Raw genomic sequence first — 20,702 nt, forward strand, 5'->3', positions numbered from 1 at the left:
GCCGCCGAAAGTAAAGGAAAGGCGGTCAAGGCCCCTTCCTTGATAGGAGGGGCTACGTGCCCCTCCTGGGGAATTTCCCGGGGCCAGGACACCTGCGACGGCAGATGTGGTAAGTTGTGTGGGGTGGGGAGGGGGTTTACGCTACCCTCTAGACACCTCACACGAGTCCTCGGACGACCTTTAAATGGCGTCGAGTTCATTGGGGCCCCCGTCAAGTCAAGGGAAATTGGTAGATGCATGTGAGGTACAGCCTCTGTGCGGTCGCCCCTCCCAAGTGGGGGGGGTAATTCTGGTTTAGGGATCTGACACCGGTTACGACCTTGCCGTTGGCCCTTAACGTTAGGATGTACAATTTCAAGTTAAATGTTTTGTAGGATGTTAGTTCGGCTAGGAGAACCTTTGTATTAGAAGTATGTTAAGGTTAGCCAAACATCGTAATGTGGAAATGAAATTGTACATAATATGAAACTGTTATTTTAATGTTTTGATTTTGTTTCATATTTTAATAAATACGGCCGGGAGGGTCACTCCCTCCCGCCTTCCAAAAGTTCAGAACCGTTTCCGTTTTCCCATCCTTGGGGATTGCGTCGAGAGGGGGTGGCGGGTATCTCAGCCATATGGAAAGGGGCGACCACTCGGTCCCCCCGAACGTATGGTGGAGTACCCCGATCCTCCCGGGAGGCCATCTTGGGCGGGAGGCGAGTCTCGGCTGGTATGCCCAAAGCGGCGTAGCCGGGGCGCGCCTTTTCCCGCCCTGGAGTGGGTTGTCCTAGACGCTGACGCCGCCGGCCACGCCCCCGGGGGGCAGGCGGAGGCGGGTTTACGCCCGCCCGAAGACGGATAAAAGGAGCAACAAGCCAAGAAAGCATCCTCTTGTTCCTGTGCTCTGAAGCTGCACCTCCCCGCTGCACGTGAGCTCGAGACGGAACGAAGAGCCAATTTTGACCCACCCACCAGCCCCTGAAGACAGCCAGTGGTTTTGAATAAAGTTTTGATGTGGTAACTCTATTTCTTACAGGTTGTGATGATGGACGTGTTATCTGTGTATGCAATAAAGAGAATGATCATCTAGAGTATGTTTTTTCGAATAAAGTTTTGCACTAGTGTTGATCAGTAATCATACGTGAAGTAGTTATGGTTGTTTTTTAATTTAGTAATTTAGTTAATTGTCGTATTTATTTTGGTCGGGCGGTAAGGTCATGATCGGTGAGCAGTAATTGGAAGATCCCTATGGGGGGGCGTCACCCATTACGGATGGGAGCGCCCGGGGGAGGTGGCCATTGGCCCCTCAACGGGGAGGCGGTCCCTTCTAAGGATGGGCCGCCGAAAGTAAAGGAAAGGCGGTCAAGGCCCCTTCCTTGATAGGAGGGGCTACGTGCCCCTCCTGGGGAATTTCCCGGGGCCAGGACACCTGCGACGGCAGATGTGGTAAGTTGTGTGGGGTGGGGAGGGGGTTTAAGCAACCTTCTAGACACCTCACACGAGTCCTCGGACGACCTTTAAATGGCGTCGAGTTCATTGGGGCCCCCGTCAAGTCAAGGGAAATTGGTAGATGCATGTGAGGTACAGCCTCTGTGCGGTCGCCCCTCCCAAGTGGGGGGGGTAATTCTGGTTTAGGGATCTGACACCGGTTACGACCTTGCCGTTGGCCCTTAACGTTAGGATGTACAATTTCAAGTTAAATGTTTTGTAGGATGTTAGTTCGGCTAGGAGAACCTTTGTATTAGAAGTATGTTAAGGTTAGCCAAACATCGTAATGTGGAAATGAAATTGTACATAATATGAAACTGTTATTTTAATGTTTTGATTTTGTTTCATATTTTAATAAATACGGCCGGGAGGGTCACTCCCTCCCGCCTTCCAAAAGTTTAGAACCGTTTCCGTTTTCCCATCCTTGGGGATTGCGTCGAGAGGGGGTGGCGGGTATCTCAGCCATAATATATATACATATATATATATATATATATATTTATAATTTTTAATACTTTTCGAACAATTTATCATTTCTTAAAATAATTACTTATTAATACGATTAGGTGAAAAAATATATATATATAATGTGTATGTTTAATTTATTTTTACATTATGGGGCCGATTCTGATCTGGGTTGAAAAGGTCTCCGACCGAGCCGGAACAGGAGTATTTTCCGACCGAGCAAGTGCAGTATGGCCGCATGCTGCCGGACTCGGTTAGTTCGGACTCCCATAGAAGGCTTCCATTGACTGAATGGGTACGTCTCGCACAAGGGTGCCCCCTACAGTGGGTACATGTCAGTGCCATCCGCACCGTACATGCCTGTGTTGGGAGACCCATGGGTCTCCCCTGTGTCCGAGTCGTAAGGCTGCGGGTGACTGGGGTTCCGACGCAGACCCCCAAAGGCAGCTTCCCGGATGTTTTGCGAGCCGGAAACTTCAGCTCGATCCGGCTGTCCGATGCGTGCATCGTACTGGCTTGGTCGGAAATCGCCTTGATTGCGCGGCACGGTTTGCTTACAGACGAGGCAAACAGAGCGGTTCGGACCCGGAAACGATTTGGTCGGTGATTTTGCTTTTCTCGCATCATACTTGCTAGCTCCTACAGCTGTACGAGTCGGGCAGAGAACACGCATACAGCACAGACTTTTTCCATCTTGATCGCATTCGGAGCCCTTCCGAGCGAGATCGGAATCAGCCCTATATGTATTATTTATCATTTTAAACATTATCTAATAATTATAACTATGTTTTTCTTTTAATTATATGTTTTATTTAATTTATCTTACATTTTTTTTTAAACATTAAAAAAAACAATATTTATAACAACAATATTTTTAACAACAATATTTTTGCTCTCAATATTTTTGTACTTACCAATATGAAGATAGGACTTTGAGATTATTGACAACAATATTTTTGTCACAATATTTTTGTAGGTCGACATTTCTGTTGGCGATATTCCGTCAGTGATCCTGTTTCTCCAGCATTAGAAGTGTGCAGAGCCATCTAGGTATCTGGAGAAGGAGAAAATTATTTTGAATGTGATTATTAAATTTGATGGTATATCAGCGTTGGTTCCTGCGGTATTGTATTGTAAGTTGTCATTTCACAGATGATATTTGTGTCAGATTGCAGGTTTTTGTGCTTGTTCCAATCTCTTGACTGAGGCAGGTTAATGCATATTGCCTTGCCATAGTTGAGGCAGGAGTTGATTAGTGCTCCGAATTTAGCCACTAGACCTTCTTGAGGCTGAGGTATGCATCTCTGATAGTTGTAAAGTTTCCGACCTTGGATTTAAATAAGTGTGGAGAGAGAGTCCGTCCATTTTTAGCAAGCTGGGTGGAATTATTTTTTGAAATCATTAAATTTTAGATTTTTTTGTTGCATCCTTAATCCATTGTAATCCATTTCTATGGACTGTCAAGGATAATCCAGCACACTTATTAACAATATGTACAGCTCCCTGACTGAATTGTTCAAATAAGTGCACATACTGCCAATGGTTTTAATGAATCACAGACTCTAAACAACAATATTTACCATGTTCCTTGTCCATGTTTCATTGTTGCAGTCACACATTGTATAGCCTTCAGAAATACGTTTTGGAGCCCCCTAGATACAAAAGTGAAACGGTTTTACTATAAGGAGATAATAGCTTAAATCATGTTAAGTGCTGATGAATAATCATTGCACTGCTGGGTCTCCTACAGTTCCCCTGGTATGTGGGTTGCCTGGTCAATTAGTATATGTTGAGTCACTTTCATACTCGGGGGCCCATTACGATGTCGAGCGGATTGCCCCCGCCAGGCTGGCAGTAGCCACCGCCAGCCTGGCGGGGGCAATTTGCCCGACCTCCACACTCATTTCCCCCCCCGCCATATTAGTATGGCGGGGGGGCCTTGGCGGACGGAAAGACCGTCCGCTTCTTTTCCGCCCCGGTCGCCTTGCGGCTGGGGCAGAAAAGGTTTAATATGGTGGCGGTGTCTAATAGACACCGCCAGCCATATTATGATGGGCATTTTGGAATGCCTTTCCGCGGCGGCGAGGATGCCACGGAAAGGCATGCGGTCTTCACTCTGGGGGCCCCCAGAGTGAAGGTGATGTGGGGGGTTCACACGGGGGGTACCTGTGGTACCCCCCTGCATTTGCATATACAAGGCGGCAGGCACTGTGCGGTGCCTGTCGCATTGTATATGCAAAGCTGCATTCCATTTTTAGCATTGTGGCGGGCGGTGCTGAGTGCTCCGCCCACCACAATGCTAAAAATGCAGGATGTGCCCGCCACTGTGGCGGGCACATCCTAATACCACTCGCGGGACCCCCGCCCTTATGGCGGGCGGTCCCCAGTTACGAAAGGATGGCGGGCGGACTAACCCGCCATCCTAATGGGCCCCTTAGATCGTACTATCAAATACTTTTTGCATTACCCCCATTACTGGTCAGCAGTCAGTATGAGTGTTTGTGGCTGCATGGCACTGAGCATGAATTTATTGGGATTTGCTCCTAATAGCAATTTGTGCTTTTGGCTCCAAATTCTCAGATTGTGCACTATTATGTAATTATGAGGAGTATAGTGAGTGCCTATAGCTAGTGTTTGTGTCAACTAGGGGAAAATGTGTTACATTCCCTGCTTTCGCTAGTCAAAGGCAACATCTCTCTCCACTTCTGAAGTTTGTTTTTATCACTAAAAATAACTCTTGCTTTGGACAATTTCACTGTCAATTGTCCCATGCATGAGCTGTGGCAATGAGACATAGTCGAGCAGCATGCTTCTTGGCAGTCTCTCCTTTGTTTAAGGAAGTGCCCAGATATATACATATCAAGAGTCACCCAATACTTTTTTATTTTCTCTGTTTCTATTGAGTGATTCTACCGGTCTAGCAGAGCGTTTCCTAGTGTATCGTACAATCATCTAACAAAGTTATAGAAGGTGGTCACTACCTAAAAAAGCGAATGCTGAAAAACATTCCCCATCTTAGAAGGTCATGTGCTGTTTGCCTTCTACTTGTATGTCACAGAACATCAGAATTCTTTATTTTGACCGTAGAGACTACGACGTGTGGGCTAATGGGGAGTCGGGTCTCAAACTGAAGTGAGATGTGATTGATTACCAACACTGCTTTAAAGTGACTCACAAAGGTATAGGGGTTTTCCCCTAATGGTAATTTTGGTTCACTTTTACTTGGTTCATCTGAGGCAATGCTCAGATAAATTGTGTCACGTGTTGTGAGTAAAAATCCAACTAAACAATGACATAGTTCCATAAATAAAGTAAAGATCCGCATCTAATTTAGGTGGAAAGCTTTTCACAATCAACAAAGACTTCCCAAGTTTCCCCGCTATCATATCAGTTCAATGAGAATTCTTCCAGCTCATAGTAGCTTACTCTGAATAAGGACATTCCCAGCAGGAAGTGGATAGATATTTATTTAGGCTAGTATTAAAGGACGTTTGTATAGGCAAGTATAAAGTATTTGGCTTAGTACCAAGCAGGAAACTCTTCACTTCATTTCAGTGCCAGTCCTACTCTGAAAGTCAAGTGGGCTAGGAATGGGTTCTTAAAGGGTAGCATTTATTTACCCCACAGGATTTTCTGCACCTTTTGTTATCACCTTCAAAAGACTCAAACCTAGTGAAGGGAATTAGAAATTCTGGGATTGTTCCTCGGTTCTGTAGAACAAGGTGATATGAGGTGAAACCAGTGTGTTTAAACATTTTTGTAAATGCCCTCGTACATTACTATTTTGTGAGATTTTACAGCATTTGCAATGTATGTCGTTGTCGAACTTTCTGAGACTCCGATATTTTACGCTCTTGGGAACCTCGACCTCTTCCCACTTTACGCACCTTTGCAAGGTAAGTAACTTATGAGTGACACACCCTAAGTTGTCCAGCCCCTCTAAGATAATGAGGTTTAGAGTTGCTAGAACCACTAGGTTTCTGCCGGTGGAGCCTCAACCAGGTCTTCCGCAGGAAACCCTTGACCTTGTGGTCAGAAAATGTCCATCATTTATATTTCTGACACACCAAATCTGCCCTGTAACTTAGCTGTGCTTTTAAGAAACCTGCTCATACGGATAAACTACAATTCCTCACTCAGCACCTTCAAATCATTAATATTTATGGCCTACGACAGGCCCAGATTGAAAGAGTTTGAGGTGTGAGGTGAGGGAAAAGTGTGCCCAAGCTTATATACGATTGAATTCAAGGCCAACATCAACACTTAAATGACAGCACAATAGTGCACGATTTCGTCTCAGAAAATAAGTCTTATTTTCTGATGGATCTTGAGACTTATTTTCTGATGGATCTGAGACTTATTTTCTGATGGATCTTTGCTGAGACTTATTTTCTGATGGATCTTTGCTTCCCTGGAACTACTTTACCAACAAAGTCGGCCCGAGATTTTCCAGATTCAAATATCTACAGATTTCAAGTTGGGCCCAGGCGCAGAATACACTGCCCCTATGCTGTAGCCAATTCTCCTTAGGGGGAGTGAGCGAACTAGAAGCATCCCTACTTGATAGACCACCTAGGAAAAAAGAGATCTCTCTCTGGTATAATATGATCATAGAGGAATCAGACAGCAAATTCTGCCTTCCAACGCAACTGTGGGCGGAGTCTATGCCAGGAGTAGATGTGGAAGAACTCTGGCTAACTTCATGCAGAGTATTGTGGGATTTGGTTAAGCCTGCTTGGCTCCGAAGGAACCAAATATTTACAATTCATAGAGCATATTACTCCCTGCAGAGACTCTCAACATTTTCACAAATAGGGCCTGTTTCCTCCCAAGATGTGGACTGGAGGCGGCATCAGACACCCACATGTTTTTTGAATGCCCACAAACCACTCAGTTTTGGAACTCTATAAGTAATGAATTATCTTTGATTGTGGGTTATCAGCTCACTATTGACTTGGGTTTAGTTATTTTTGGTTTAAGTGGAAACACTCGAAACGCTGCTTGCAACATAGTGTTTTATTCTATTCTGGCTGCCCGTAGGGAAATTTGCAGACACTGGAAGGACGCTTTGCCACCTACCTTCTACGAATGGCGCTCTTCAATTCTCCAAACCTCGAAACTTGATTTGGCAAGGGGAGGAAATCAGGCGAAAAGAGCCTTCTGGAAGTTGTTGGAGAGGCCACGTTGATACCTGTTTTTTTTTTTTTTTTTCCCCAGGTCCGATGATTAATGCTGACATGGCTACCTTCAGGCTCCGCCACAGTTGTGTCGTTGCTAAAAGGGCCTCGATGGTTCGGGCATAATGGTCTAACAGAGCCCGCATGTTTAGAATCTCACGGCCAGCCAGCTGTCACTGAATGGGGTGTAAGTCCTTAATCCCTCCAACGTTATCCCCGCCAGCTGAAGCTGAGTTAGTACAGAGGTATGGCCTGATTCTCTGCTTTGCGGAAGTCTTCTGTCTTGACAGTTTGGAGCCAATGAAAGCAAATGAGGGTAAAAAAAAAATTAAAAAAAAAAAAATAGTGCACGATTTGGGGTTTCTTCCTCTTATGGAATCATGTGGATTAGTTCTAGCCCTCTACTTTGGTTTGACTCCATTATGATAGAACCATTTTTCTTGACTACCCCAGTTTCTTTACCTCTGTAGTTGTATACAAGCACATTTGTAAGACCTGCGGATTTATTTGTTGATAAGGGCATGGCCAACTTTGTCAGACTAGCCCCCGTACGGCGCGTAGCGAGTGAGCGCAGCAAGCAAACCTGACCACTAGAAAGGAGGATTGGCTGGAGACATTCGAAAGTGGTGAGGCGTAAACTTTCTGTCGAAGTGCACCTTGACGAGCGAGCGCAGCCTGCGAGCCTGAACATCTTAAGAGGGGCTTGGGAGATTATACCCCAGAGAATTTTCTTTTAAAAGACTGGGTAAATGGTGCATTTTCAAGCAATTTTGAGAAGCAAGAGGTTAATAAAACAATTGTGAAAGGGCAGTTATTACATTAATAAAATGCCAACAGATGAAATGCTATCAGGTCATTAGGAACATAAACCTCACCAAGAGACGCCTGCTTCTAGTCTGCCTTATCTGTTTAATAAGGTCAGTGTGCCTAGAAGGAAAACTCTAAGACTGATCTGTCGGATTAATCTTTATGAAACGGCAAAAGGTTCTTTCGATCTCCGAATACTCATTTTTCATGAGTCTATAATGAACTGCTGCGGATGTTACAGATAAATGCAAAGGCACAACCACCCGCACTGCAAAAAAACTGTTTTAATTCACTTGAGACATCTTTACTACACTTTCTCCTGCCCTCTCCTGTGCTCCTCTCTGCCTTCTTGCCTGTCCCTCTGAGCTTCGCGTTCGCGGTCTTCCTCACTGTAATAATACACTTTCTTCTGTAGTGGATTCGCTAGAGAGGTCCATTCTCCCGCTCGCTGCACCTCCTACTCCATTTAACTGTTCAGTGGTCTTCTCCTGCCTGTTGTGGCACTCGCAGCCCAGGCCATGATTTGGTGTTCACCGACCATCTTAAATTAGAAAAAAATTATTTGATTTTAAAAGTAAAATCGAAAAACACACCATTGTATAGTAAGTACACATAAAAAAGTTATTGACAGTTACAGTTTTATATAAAAGTATTAAAATGGTGAGTTTAAAATAAAAAACATTACTACTTGTATGTGTTCCATAATATTGCTGTGAGAAAATGTGTTGCTTGATACACTTCCAAAAGATATTTGTCAGTGTGTTAATATGAGTGTAATAGAAGCTTAAATGTGAGCTGCTAAGATAACTAAATGGATATATAATGCAATTGCAACACAAGAAGGGACAATGGAGATCACCTTTCTCATTTCCACCTCTGGTGAAAGAAGTCAGGAAAATTCCAGCAAGTGTGCTCCTGGGACTTTCCTGCTGTCACAGGCAGCCTCCTCCAGGACACAGGCCATGCAGCGGGACCACCGTTACTGTCCTTCACCCCCAGGCCTGCTTGGTTCAATTGAAGCTGATCAAAGACACCTTTAAACCCTGCCATCCTCCGGAAGAGTGACACCTGGGTTGGCGCTGGAGTCCTCGGGCCGGATCATGCCAATGGCGCCATCTTGGTTTGCTGCCAGTGGGCAATGTCTGTTGTCTCTTTTGTCATAGCAGCCACAAGCTCCTTGCACAGACCTCCTTTTACCACGAACCAGGGTAGCACCTTGCCAGCCGGTCTCAAAGCTGCTAAAAGCGCCTTCTGCTTGAACTCTAGCATTCGCCTTTTTCAGAATGAAAGTTAGGCGCTAAGATTACCTTTTCATTAATTCACTTCACGGTAACCTAAAAGGGTGCTCTGTTCTTAGGGATGTGTTCATTTTCTCTTTGTGTTTCTGCTCTGTCTCTGCGATGGCATTGCTGTTCGTTTACTGCCATAAAACATGTCTTGCTGCACTGCCTTTTAGTGAGCAGTGTTCTATGCCGATCACTGCGCTCTACCTCGCCTGCTGCACTCAGCAATGCACTCTCAGATGACGAGTGGGCCGTGCACTTCCAAGTGAAGGACAGTGACCACTGTGCTCCGCCCTGACTGCTGAACACTCATCAGTCGCTGCGCTCTTCACCTTCCAGTTAGTAAAATATAATTAACTGTGTCACTGCCTGGGAGAGATTCATACTCATGCCTTATTTTTACTGCTGCTTTTGTTGTGTTTCTCAGGAATGACTTAAGGCTGTGCTCTGATCATCGGGTTCAAAGCTCGCAGTGCTTACCCCCCTGCCCCCGCTCTAACCTAACACTTATCATCAGGTTCAAAGCTCACCGTGCTTACCCCCTCTACCCACCGCTCCGTCCTAACACTTATCATCAGGTTCAAAGCTTGCTGTGCTTACCCCCATGCCCGGTTCTGTCCCAACACTGATCATCAGGTTCAAAGCTTCCGTGCTTGCCCCCCACTCTGTCCTAACACTTGCCATCAGGTTCAAAGCTCGCCGTGCTTACCCCCTGCCCCTTTCTCTGTTCTAACACTTATCATCAGGTTCAAAGCTCACCGTGCTTACCCCTCCTGCCCCCGCTCTGTCCTAACACTTATCATCAGGTTCAAAGCTCACCGTGCTTACCCCTCCTGCCCCCGCTCTGTCCTAACACTTATCATCAGGTTCAAAGCTCACCGTGCTTACCCCCTGCCCCTTGCTTTGTCCTAACACTTATCATCAGGTTTGAAGCTTGCCATGCGTACCCCCCTCCCCCGCTCTGTCCTAACACTAATCATCAGGTTCAAAGCTCGCCGTGCTTATCTCCCTGCCCCCGCTCTCTTCTAACACTTATCATCAGGTTCAAAGCTCGCTGTGCTTACCCCTCTGCCCCTTCTGTCCTAACACTTATCATCAGGTTCAAAGCTCGCCGCGCTTATCCCTCTGCCCCTTGCTCTGTCTTATCACTTATCATCAGGTTCAAAGCTTGCCATGCTTATCCCCTGCCCCCGCTCTGTCCTAACACTTATCATCATGTTCAAAGCATTCAAGCATTGGCATAACCAATAGGTCTCGATTGTGGGACCTTATAAGTGTTTAGCTATGCAACAGTTGATGTTGTTGCACCAAGGATATTGTGCTGCATAGCTAAATACTTATAAGGTCCCAAAAGCTAGACCTATTGGCCATGCCAATGCTTGTTCACTAACGACCAGATTCATCAAGGGAAGGATTTGCGAGTCCTTAATAGCGAATTTTAAGGATTCGCTATTAAGGACTCGCAAAACGGGATTCATGTAGGAATCTCAATTGAATTTGCGATTCCCACTGATTCCTTATTTGCGATTAGCTAATTGCTAATCGCAAATAAGGAATAACTCCTCATTCATTCCTATGGGCCTAAAGGCCCATAGGAATGAATGGGGAGTCATTCCTTATTTGTGATTAGCAATTAGCTAATCGCAAATAAGGAAGCGATTTTAAGGGTTCCAGGGGTGTCCAAAGGACACCCTGTAGCACCCCTGAAATGTAATCTACATTGGTGTTCTGCACACACATGTCCAAAGGACATGTGTGTGTGTGTAACATGCATCTTAGAAAAATGCATTTAAATGCATTTTTCTAAGTTTTCGCTATTTACCACGAGGTTTGACATCGCGGTAAATAGCGGCCCGAAATTGCGATTTCGCAATTTTTAAATGGTTCATGAATTGCATTTAAGGAATCTCAAATAGAGATTCCTTAAATGCAATTCCTCGCAAATATGCGATTTCGCAATTACCGATTTTTGCATTTGGGATGATGAATCCCATATGCTAAAATTGCGCTCGCAAAGGGCCAGATTCTCAGAATCTGGCCCTTTGCAAGCCGATTTTACTTTCATGAGTCTAGCTGTAAGTAGGCTGCATCCAGCCTACATAGAGAAAATGTATAGTGTGCATGACTGCTTTGGTCAGCCACAGAGCCGACCAAGCAGTCAGGGCACTCAGAGTGGTGCAAGCAACTCCTACCTGACCCCCCTCCCACCCCCAACTAAGCAGTTCCTCCCACCCACCCCCAACCAGGCATACCCCTGCCTTCTGCTTTCTCACAGCGTGAGAAGCAGAAAATAAAATGGTATTTAAAATACCATGTTATTTTCTGCTTCTCACACTGCGAGAAAACAGTGGGGGGGCACTACAACACCTTAATGTAGCGGCCGCCACTGTGGAGAGGAGTCTCTCCTCAAGACAGTTTTGGAAAAAAATTACAAAAATAGTGCATTCTACAACACATTTTCATTATATATTCAACTGTATTAGATTTTAGAACACAGAAAATGGTGAACTTACAGTGTACCAGGATACGGCAGTCTTGTTGGAACTCTTCAATGATTCCCTCACTATCCCCCTCCAACAGTACCCCATATCACTCCATAGCCCATCTTACACGTATTTTAATTTCTTTTATAGCACTTCTCATACCAGTGTAGGGAGTCGGAGCACTTTACATCACGCACACATACTGAGACAATTAATCATATGTGTGTAAATCAGTGTTTCAGAAAATGTTACAGAAGACAAAATGGAATACATGATGTAGGATTTACCTGTCATCCATACTGGTAGGCATTTTGTAAGAGTGTTTGGTCTGGAGAAGCACAAACGCTGGATTCAAAACGTAATACAGTGATTGGATTTACTAATAAGAATGTATTTATACCCAAACAAACCCACCTTAGCAACATCTGGATAATGTACCTAGACACTTTCGGTATAAGAAGTGCTATATAAATCTTCATTTCATTTCAATGAAAGATTGGGAAAAACATAACTTTGTAACCTGTACCATGCAGTTTGCTTGCAGGTCTTTGATGGCAGTTCCTAGCTCACTAGATTTATTACGATTGTAAGTTATGAGTTACAAGTAACTAAAGGATCTCTGTGACAAAAGCAGTAACCCACGGAGCTATTCAGAATTAAAAACAGTTCTGTAATCTGTATGGTACACATTGTTTGCGGCAGGCATATTAACCCTCTGCATTACATTAGATGAGTCACAACTACCAATAGATAAAACTCTGTTCTCTCTCCAGCAGGAAGATAAATCACCTGCAATATCAATCTTGACACTTTTTTGTTGCCTTAAAACTGCTGGGTAAACAAGGAACTCTGCAGTAAGAAGTGAGTCTTTATGCTGTACAGTCCTGCTGATTGTGTTACTGGTAGTGGATATTACAGCAATGCTACAAAACCGACCCCCAGTAATAAAACCAGCCTCCCACCCTTATTTTACTTGCAAGTAAAATAAATATGCCAGTTGGGTGGAATCCAATGTTACCATGTTTGAAGGAGAGAGCATAAACACTTAAGCACTGGTTAGCAGTGGTAAAGTGCGCAAAATCCTAAAGTCAGCAAAAATGAAATCAGAAAAAACAGGAGGCTGGAAGGCAAAACATTGGGGGAATACCACACCAAGAATGTCAGGTCCAACACAGAACGCATCCCAAACACTTACTCAACATCTTCAGAGTCTCCGTTTTCTGGGAGAGTCTTTTTTTGGATCAGAATTACTTAATTTTACTGTCTGAGTGCCTAGAATTGCGCATGACTTGTTTTTTGGCTAATCACTAGAAACCTGTGTAATGCTCAGGAGTCAGCGATTTTACAACTATTGGCCTTTTGGTACAAAACACCATTGCAGTTGCAAAGTCTGCACCTCTCAAAAATGTAGGGTTTGGGATGACAAGAGGGTTTTGTTTTGTCCTGACTTCTTTGTACAAGTCAGAAAGGTTTTTTATGTTTCACAAAAAGGTGTGTTTTGCAAACCATTACAAATTATAAAAATAGGAGGAGGTATGAAAGGGACATCCTCCTCAATTTTGGAGATGTACTGCTATGTGTCCATGCTTTGTGACCTTCTGCAAATGTTCATTGTGCCCCGCAGCTAATTAGTAAGTTGTCACATCAAAACATACTGGGCAGGGTGTGAAAGGTTGGTGCACAGTTTGCCCTCATTGTTTGCAACCAACCCGGTGATATCTGGGACCCTAAATTGTTTGACTTGCATCCACAGCCTCTATGCATATTCTAATACAGAGAACACAACATATAGGCACGAGTCCAACGTAAGGGTATTATTCTGTGTGACTGGTCCGTCTGTTCTGATGGTTGCATTTTTGTGACCAGCTAATTCTATGCTCAGGATGTGCTTGCGCAGGTATGGGAACCTTTGAGGTTTGTGACATTGCCTTTGTTCCAAAGGATATTACTTTGACTTTAGGATGTGCCAAAATAGATAATTGAAAGAACAAACATGCGTTTGCATAACGACGGATATGTATAAACAGGATCACGTAACAAAAGCAAATATTAATTATTAATTTGCAAAACCAGTCAAAGAGGTCACAGTAAAGCTTGAACAATGAGATCAAGCCAGGGTTGTTGCTATCCTCACTGTTTTCCATTTATTTCCTCCCATTTGTTCTCAGGGCTCCCTTTTGGCGGATGACACAGTGCAGAACGGAAATGCTACTGAGAATAAATCTGCGGGGGAGCTGCCTGCCCCTCCCCCTCCTCCTCCACTTCCAGAAAGCATGTCCTACCCACCACCTCCACCACCACTGCCAACAGAGGGCCGCTTATCCCGGTCAGGCTCCAGCCAGCGACACTCTTCCAATTCCACCGGAAGTAAGTCTTAGCTTCACTGCTCTTCCATGGCCCCGGTTCGGGGTCTTCTATCAGCATACAGACTCCAGGTGCAGCGCTTCATCTTCAGGGGTGGACTGGCGTATTGGGGTGGTGTGTCTCTGAATGTCATGGTCAAAATCTTGATGTGCAAAAATATCATAGGCTAAATATCACCTATCAAACGAATGTGCAGATAAGTATATTTTTACTATTCACACACTACATCCATGTACCTTGAAGAAAGATAGATAGATAGATAGATAGATAGATAGATAGATAGATAGATAGATAGATAGATAGATAATCAATCAATCAAGGCATTTATAGAGCGCCCTACTCACCCGGAGGGTCTCAAGGCGCTTGGGGGGGGGGGGGGGGGTGCCGCTACTGCTCGAACAGCCAGGTCTTGAGCTTCTTCCGGAAGGAGAGGTGGTCTTGGGTCAGGCGAAGGTCGGTCAAGAGGGTGTTCCAGGTCTTGGCGGCCAGGTAGGAGAAGGACCTTCCTCCTGTTGTCGCTCTTCGGATGCGGGGGACTAGATAGATAGATAGATAGATAGATAGATAGATAGATAGATAGATAGATAGTGTGTGCCTAAATTGCCATCCGGTGCTTACTCTAACATTTATAAACCAAAAGACCGAAGGCCAAGTAGTTTATAAATGTCACCTGAACCTCAAGCTTTTGCATTAGCGAGCAACAGGTTATCTTCTCCATGGATGACTGTGGCCCGTGAGAAGAACACCAGGGGCTGTATCAAAGTAAGTGCCCCGGGCGCGCAATGGGCATTTGCGCCCACTTTGCGCACTCTCATGGCACTTTGGTATTATAGAAGGTGTGCAGATGCTTGGCCGTCCCCTTCAGTAATGCCAATAGCGCTGGTGCACTTAAAGCACCAGCGCTACCTTCAGGGGGTGTTCCCTCGTTTGCATGGGGGTGTGCCCTATGCAAATGAGGGAATTCCTTTGCCTCTGCGCTGTATTAATGCAAAGGCAAAGAAGCTCTCAGGGGGGGTACACAGCGAGTTCGTCCCCTGTAGGGGGCCCTCTGGAGGTGGGAAAGGGGGTCCTATTGACCCCCAGATATCCCCTTGCAGGCAGGTGCAGTCACTGGCTGCATCCGCCTGCAAGGGAACTCTAATCCCCTTGTAAAAGTGCAGGTGGGTGCCACCTGCACTGCCAGAATACGTAGCGGCTGCAAGCAGCCACTCGGTGTTTTCACATGAATGCGCTGCCCTGAGTCCAGCGCAAGTTCGCGGCTGCCCTCGGGGCAGTGCCTTGGGCATAAAAGGGCGCACTTTCATTGTTTGCACCGGGTGTACCTTTTAATAGTTGAACCCGGCGCCAACAATAAAAATGCATAACACAGCCCCAGGGGTTTCATCATTTTGGAATTCTTCATCCATCACCCAGCCAAGAAGAAGCTCAGTGCCAGGATGGTGCCCTGCAAGGTTTGTGACCAAAAGGAGAGCAGATGCCAGAGAGGGCTGTACATGCGATGATGCCTCAAGTCGAAGCATGGTAGTGCCGGAGGTGCGATCAAATGCACAAGAAGAAGAGGATGTTCAACCTCTCTAAAATGGTTCAGCAGAGGTGCTGAAGGAAGTAGACTAAAAAACACAATAGACACCTCACACCCTCCATACTGTATTGTGGGTTATTCAAGAGCTGTGGTTTAAAGGACAGAATCCACAAAATGGGAGAGAAAAGACACATGTCTATTTACATGGCTGTTTGATACAACACCAAAAACACAACTACCAGCAAAAGTAAATGAAAGAGTTTGTCCTTGTTAACTCTTTAAGGCCTGTGTTGCTGCCTGTGGTGTGATGCCCAACTGTAGCCAGATCCTCTCAGAGCAGAGATTCATCTCACAGATGAATCGTCTAAAGCATTACAGCACTGGCAATCTTGTTTTTTTTTAGGGGAGAATTTAACCTTTTAACATTCAAAAATATAACATCAACCCCTGCTATTCAGATTTTATGAGAACTATGTAATATAGTTAAAGAAACAAATTCAATATTCAAGAAATTGGCAGTTGTAACACATCTATCGAACTTTTAAAGGAGCCTTTTGTGAAGAGAAAAGAGCTTATCTCTGTACTTGGTCCTGCACCACTAACAATAAACATTCTAGGGTGTACTTCGGTTTAATGCTGTCTGCTTGAGCTTTGAGTCTTAATAGGGCATCATTCGCCTATTAAGAATACCGAAAGTGAGTGGATATGGTGATGAGTAGCACATACCAACTTTTATTGTGTAAATCTAGCTACAGAGCAGTGGCGCAATGTGGAACTTGGTGTGATTCAAATCACGATGAGTGTGGGAGTGTCCTGTCGAGGGCAGTGTCCAAATTCTGGGTTTAGATATCTATTCTGATTACGTCATCAAGGTACAAAATAAAATAGCAAGAGTAGAATATAAGTGGTGCAATGCAAGAGGTGTTTTTGTAAAATTATTATTTATTTACAAATTAAAGCATATCTACAGGAGATGAGGTAGGAACAATTGCATAGCATGCACATGACACACATATGAGATTATATGGACACATTTAGCAGCTGTTAGTAGGTGGGTGAAGAACACAACAAGAAGAGATGCTATTTAAGAAAGAAAAACTAAATATTGTTGCAAAATATTGCAGTTAAACACTGTCCAGGATTGCTCCACTGGGTTGATTTTGGGCACATTTAGTAGCGGGACATCCAGCACAGTTTGTTTGAGGGTGCAGATGAAAAGGGCCGGGAGGTAGATGATTGCTAGGAGCTCATCAAGAAGACAGTTTCAGGAATTTGCATATAGGGTACCTCTCCTTCCTTTATTCATCTCACCATGGATAATAAGGTATGAGTATATTGGTAGGAAATTGAGTACCTTGTTGAAGAGGTTGGAACTCTGCTCAAGCAGCAACAGCAATTCTTTTCAGGGCGAAACACAAGCAGACACCAAACTAAAATGTGCTTAACCCGCTTGTAGCTTGGCACAAAAGCAATCAGGCTTAACTTAAAGGCAATGTGTTAATTATTTAAGCACCAAACAAACAGTAATGAAGTGAAAACTCAAGAAAAATCCAACACCAATTTAGAAAAATAAAAAACCTACCCACACGTAATCAGGGCTTTTGTGCTTCAGGGTTCTTTCAGTGGATAGCTACATGTATTTATATGAGGAAGATTGCTCAAATGCTGCTTTTTTTTTTTTTGGTGCAACATGCTTCAATACCCAGGAGACACATTTGTGGTAATGGCATCAGTTGAGTTTACAAGCCCTCTTATATTTTTCTATGAACCTTTCCATCAGTCAGTCACTGAGCAGTCCTGTGTCAAGTGGAAGTACGTTGGATCTTTTTTTGTTTTATATTTCCTTTTGGTTTTGTGTTAAACAAAAGAAACAAGAAATAAAGAAATGAAATGGCAGTTCAAGTCACAAGTCAGAGATGCACCACCAGCATATAACACCACAATCTAACAATGATGATGCGGATTCAATACATGTCCCAGCAGATGCATGGGAGCCACTTATTGTACATTCAGCAATGTCCTTGTTCTGTTTCTCCGCCTCCCCCTAGGTTCTGGTTATTAACCCCAGGTATACTCGAATTATTGGGCGAGTAAGGCTCCGTTTCTCCCTTGTTTTTTTACATTCACCAATCACATTTTACTCATCGCCATCAGCTAATGAACGGGATGGCGGTTACATCCCATATGGAGGCTCAGGAGAACTCAAGGCTTTCAACAACGCTCCCCAGACTCTGCAACCCTGTTGTCTTTTCTAGTCAGCTTAAGGTGCGTTTCCTCTGCCAATGCTTACCCCTTCGTGTCCCAGAGTCATGCATCAATATTATGGCATTCATCCACCATTTCTCCATGCATCTTTTTGCCAGTACCAGCATTTATGGAAGAAATTTGTATTGTATTTCTCTCTTTTTTGGCTTACCTATAATGCCCCAAAAGCAGCTTTCAGGGGGACCAATCGAATAGTATTCCAGTGACTATGTTTAGGTGTTCTGACTTAGTAACCCAATGGCGCTACAGAGGACATTACCACACCTGGTACAAACATGTGGTACCGTTCTTCCTATTAACATGGAAACGGGTTGCACACCTTTCTTACAACCAAATGTTTAACACTCATTATAACCACAGTCTTTGTCATGTGGCGTGCTCACTGCTTGACATGCCAAGCCCACATTGCATGTGATGAATATGAACCTCCAAAATGTGGGGCTTTCCTTTTGCCCCACTCCAGTGGCGACAGCCTCCTCTTAACTCCGCTTTTGCGTCAATTTCATTGTCTGTAATTTGTGCTCTACTTATTAAACCATTCTGTGATGACATTTCTTCTCATCATGCTTTTACATCCTTATTCATTCATCCTCAAGCAAGCGAATGCAAATTTCCAAAGTTTCTCATGCTTTGGTGGGCCAAACGAACCTCTCTCCCCAAAACACGTACAAAGGCATGGTTCTCTTTAAGCAGTTTATTTTTATCCAATGCATTTCGGACCCTGACACGGGTCCTTTGTCAGGGAAAACTGTAAACAAACAATAGGACATATATTTACTATCATTTTCATATCGTTTTTTGTAAACATTTTTAAGAAACTTAATCCCCGCTACTTTCTACCTTAGAAAATGTTCGTCCCTCATGGTTGCCCATTCTTCCTGTTTGTTCCTTTTAAATTAAACTTCTTGACCTTTCCTCATGCTGTATTCTATCCGTGTGTCAAAAAGCTCTTCCCCCTCCCTTCGGGTCTCTACCTTTCCCTCTCCCCCTCGTTCAACTCAGTATCATTTTGTTTACTTCTCAACTTCTTCTCTCAATCTCCCGATTCCAACCCTCCTTTCCCTCGGTATTTCCCTTCCTTTCCCCCAGCTCTACCCTCTGTGCGTACCTGCTAAACTGATGTCATCCTTCTTTTTCCGTTCGGGTTGAAGCATTACCTTCAGCTTCAACCCGCGTTGTTTAAATGCAAACTCCTTCCCTCATTTCTCAGACCCGCCTCCTCATTATACACCAGATTACCACCTGGCAATCCACTGACTACTTTAAACACAAACCTACAACTCCCATAATCCTCTACAATGACATCTTAAATGCCATGGATAAAAATAAACTGCTTAAAGAGAACCATGCCTTTGTACGTGTTTTGGGGAGAGAGGTTCGTTTGGCCCACCAAAGCATGAGAAACTTTGGAAATTTGCATTCGCTTGCTTGAGGATGAATGAATAAGGATGTAAAAGCATGATGAGAAGAAATGTCATCACAGAATGGTTTAATAAGTAGAGCACAAATTACAGACAATGAAATTGATGCAAAAGCGGAGTTAAGAGGAGGCTGTCGCCACTGGAGTGGGGCAAAAGGAAAGCCCCACATTTTGACCGTTCTTCCTATGCCATGGGTAGGCAGCCATTCTGCCTGGGTATATCTTAATGAGCTGCACCGGCATCATGGACATGCGATTGATGGCCTCCAGCTGCCTCAAGTTAAATGGGGACAAGACTGAGGTAGAGGTCACAGGAAACAATCCAGCACTCTGGGACCAATACCTTTGGCCATCGTACTTGTCCCCGCCCCCCCAAGTCTGAAGTAATGGTGTCACCCTAGAAGAAGACCTGTTGATGGCCGCTCAAGTAAAAAAGGTGTCAGGTACTTATGAGGTCTCTTCGGAAGAAACTCAAATGTCTTCCTATGGAGTCTTGGAGAACAGTGGTCCAGGGATTGATACTCTCCCAACTGGACAACAGCGTTTACTCTACCTGTACAGCCCCTCATATGTTATTAGAAAGCTGCAGGTTGCCCAGAATGCTGCAGCCAGAGCATTGTCGGGACGGTCTAAAACACAATCTGCACGAGCAGCCTTGGTGCAACTTTATTGGCTGCCAATGAAAGAGAGAATAAAACTTAAGGCTCTCTGCATTGCTCACAGGGTAAAGTACTCTCAGGGACTACATGTCCTTCAGCATCTTGTCACTCCCTACACTTCCTTTAGAGATTTGAGATCAAACACGCTCACTCTGTTAACCGTTCCTAGAGTCAGTAGAGCAAGAGGGGTGGCCGGTCCTTCAGTTACCTTGTCTCAAAACTCTGTAACACTCTTCCTATTTAGTTAAGATCAGACCAGAATTTACTCAGCTTTAGGATATAGCTGAAAACTAACCTTTGCACCCAAGCAGAGTAAAACCTCCCACATGTCCTCACTGTTTTGCTGCCAGGGCCGGGAAGCCCGCACATGGGTAGCTGTTAACTCTATAAATATTTTATAAAAATAACAGTACCGGGGAAGGGTTAGACAAAAATCTGGTCAGGTAGTCCATCCTGAGTGCCCTAGATGAAGCTAGGTCAAATGTTATAAAACGATCTAAGTGGTTGTAGGTATTGTGCGTAGCGGAGTGACATGAGTACTCTCGCTGCATCGGCTGCATGCGTCTCCAGAGGCTGAAACAGCCTAGGTTAGTCATGACTTTTTCATTGTCTCAGTCATGGCTGGTTTAGTGGTGACTTACTAAATTGCTGTACAGGGCATAGCTAGAATGTTCCACCTGGCCTACGGGAATGTCCATGTATTGTGCCATATATATTAGGGAAACATATGTCCCTCCCATCTAGTTCACCATGTAACAGTATATACCTACCATTAATATCTGTCAAA

The 20,702-nt window shown here is 44.4% G+C and overlaps 1 protein-coding gene across 1 annotated transcript in view; it reads left to right on the top strand.

The window, feature by feature from the left end:
- ESPN (espin) overlaps positions 1-20,702 on the top strand; it is a 1,077,204-nt gene that overhangs the window by 820,437 nt on the left and 236,065 nt on the right. The window contains exon 9 of the mRNA XM_086921582.1: positions 13,854-14,052. Coding sequence (XP_086777708.1) covers positions 13,854-14,052 — 199 coding nt within the window. The remainder of the gene's footprint in view (positions 1-13,853; positions 14,053-20,702) is intronic.

This window comes from Lissotriton vulgaris, chromosome 5 (genome assembly GCF_964263255.1).
Source record: "Lissotriton vulgaris chromosome 5, aLisVul1.2, whole genome shotgun sequence".
In the NCBI taxonomy this organism is placed as follows: Eukaryota; Metazoa; Chordata; class Amphibia; order Caudata; family Salamandridae; genus Lissotriton; species Lissotriton vulgaris.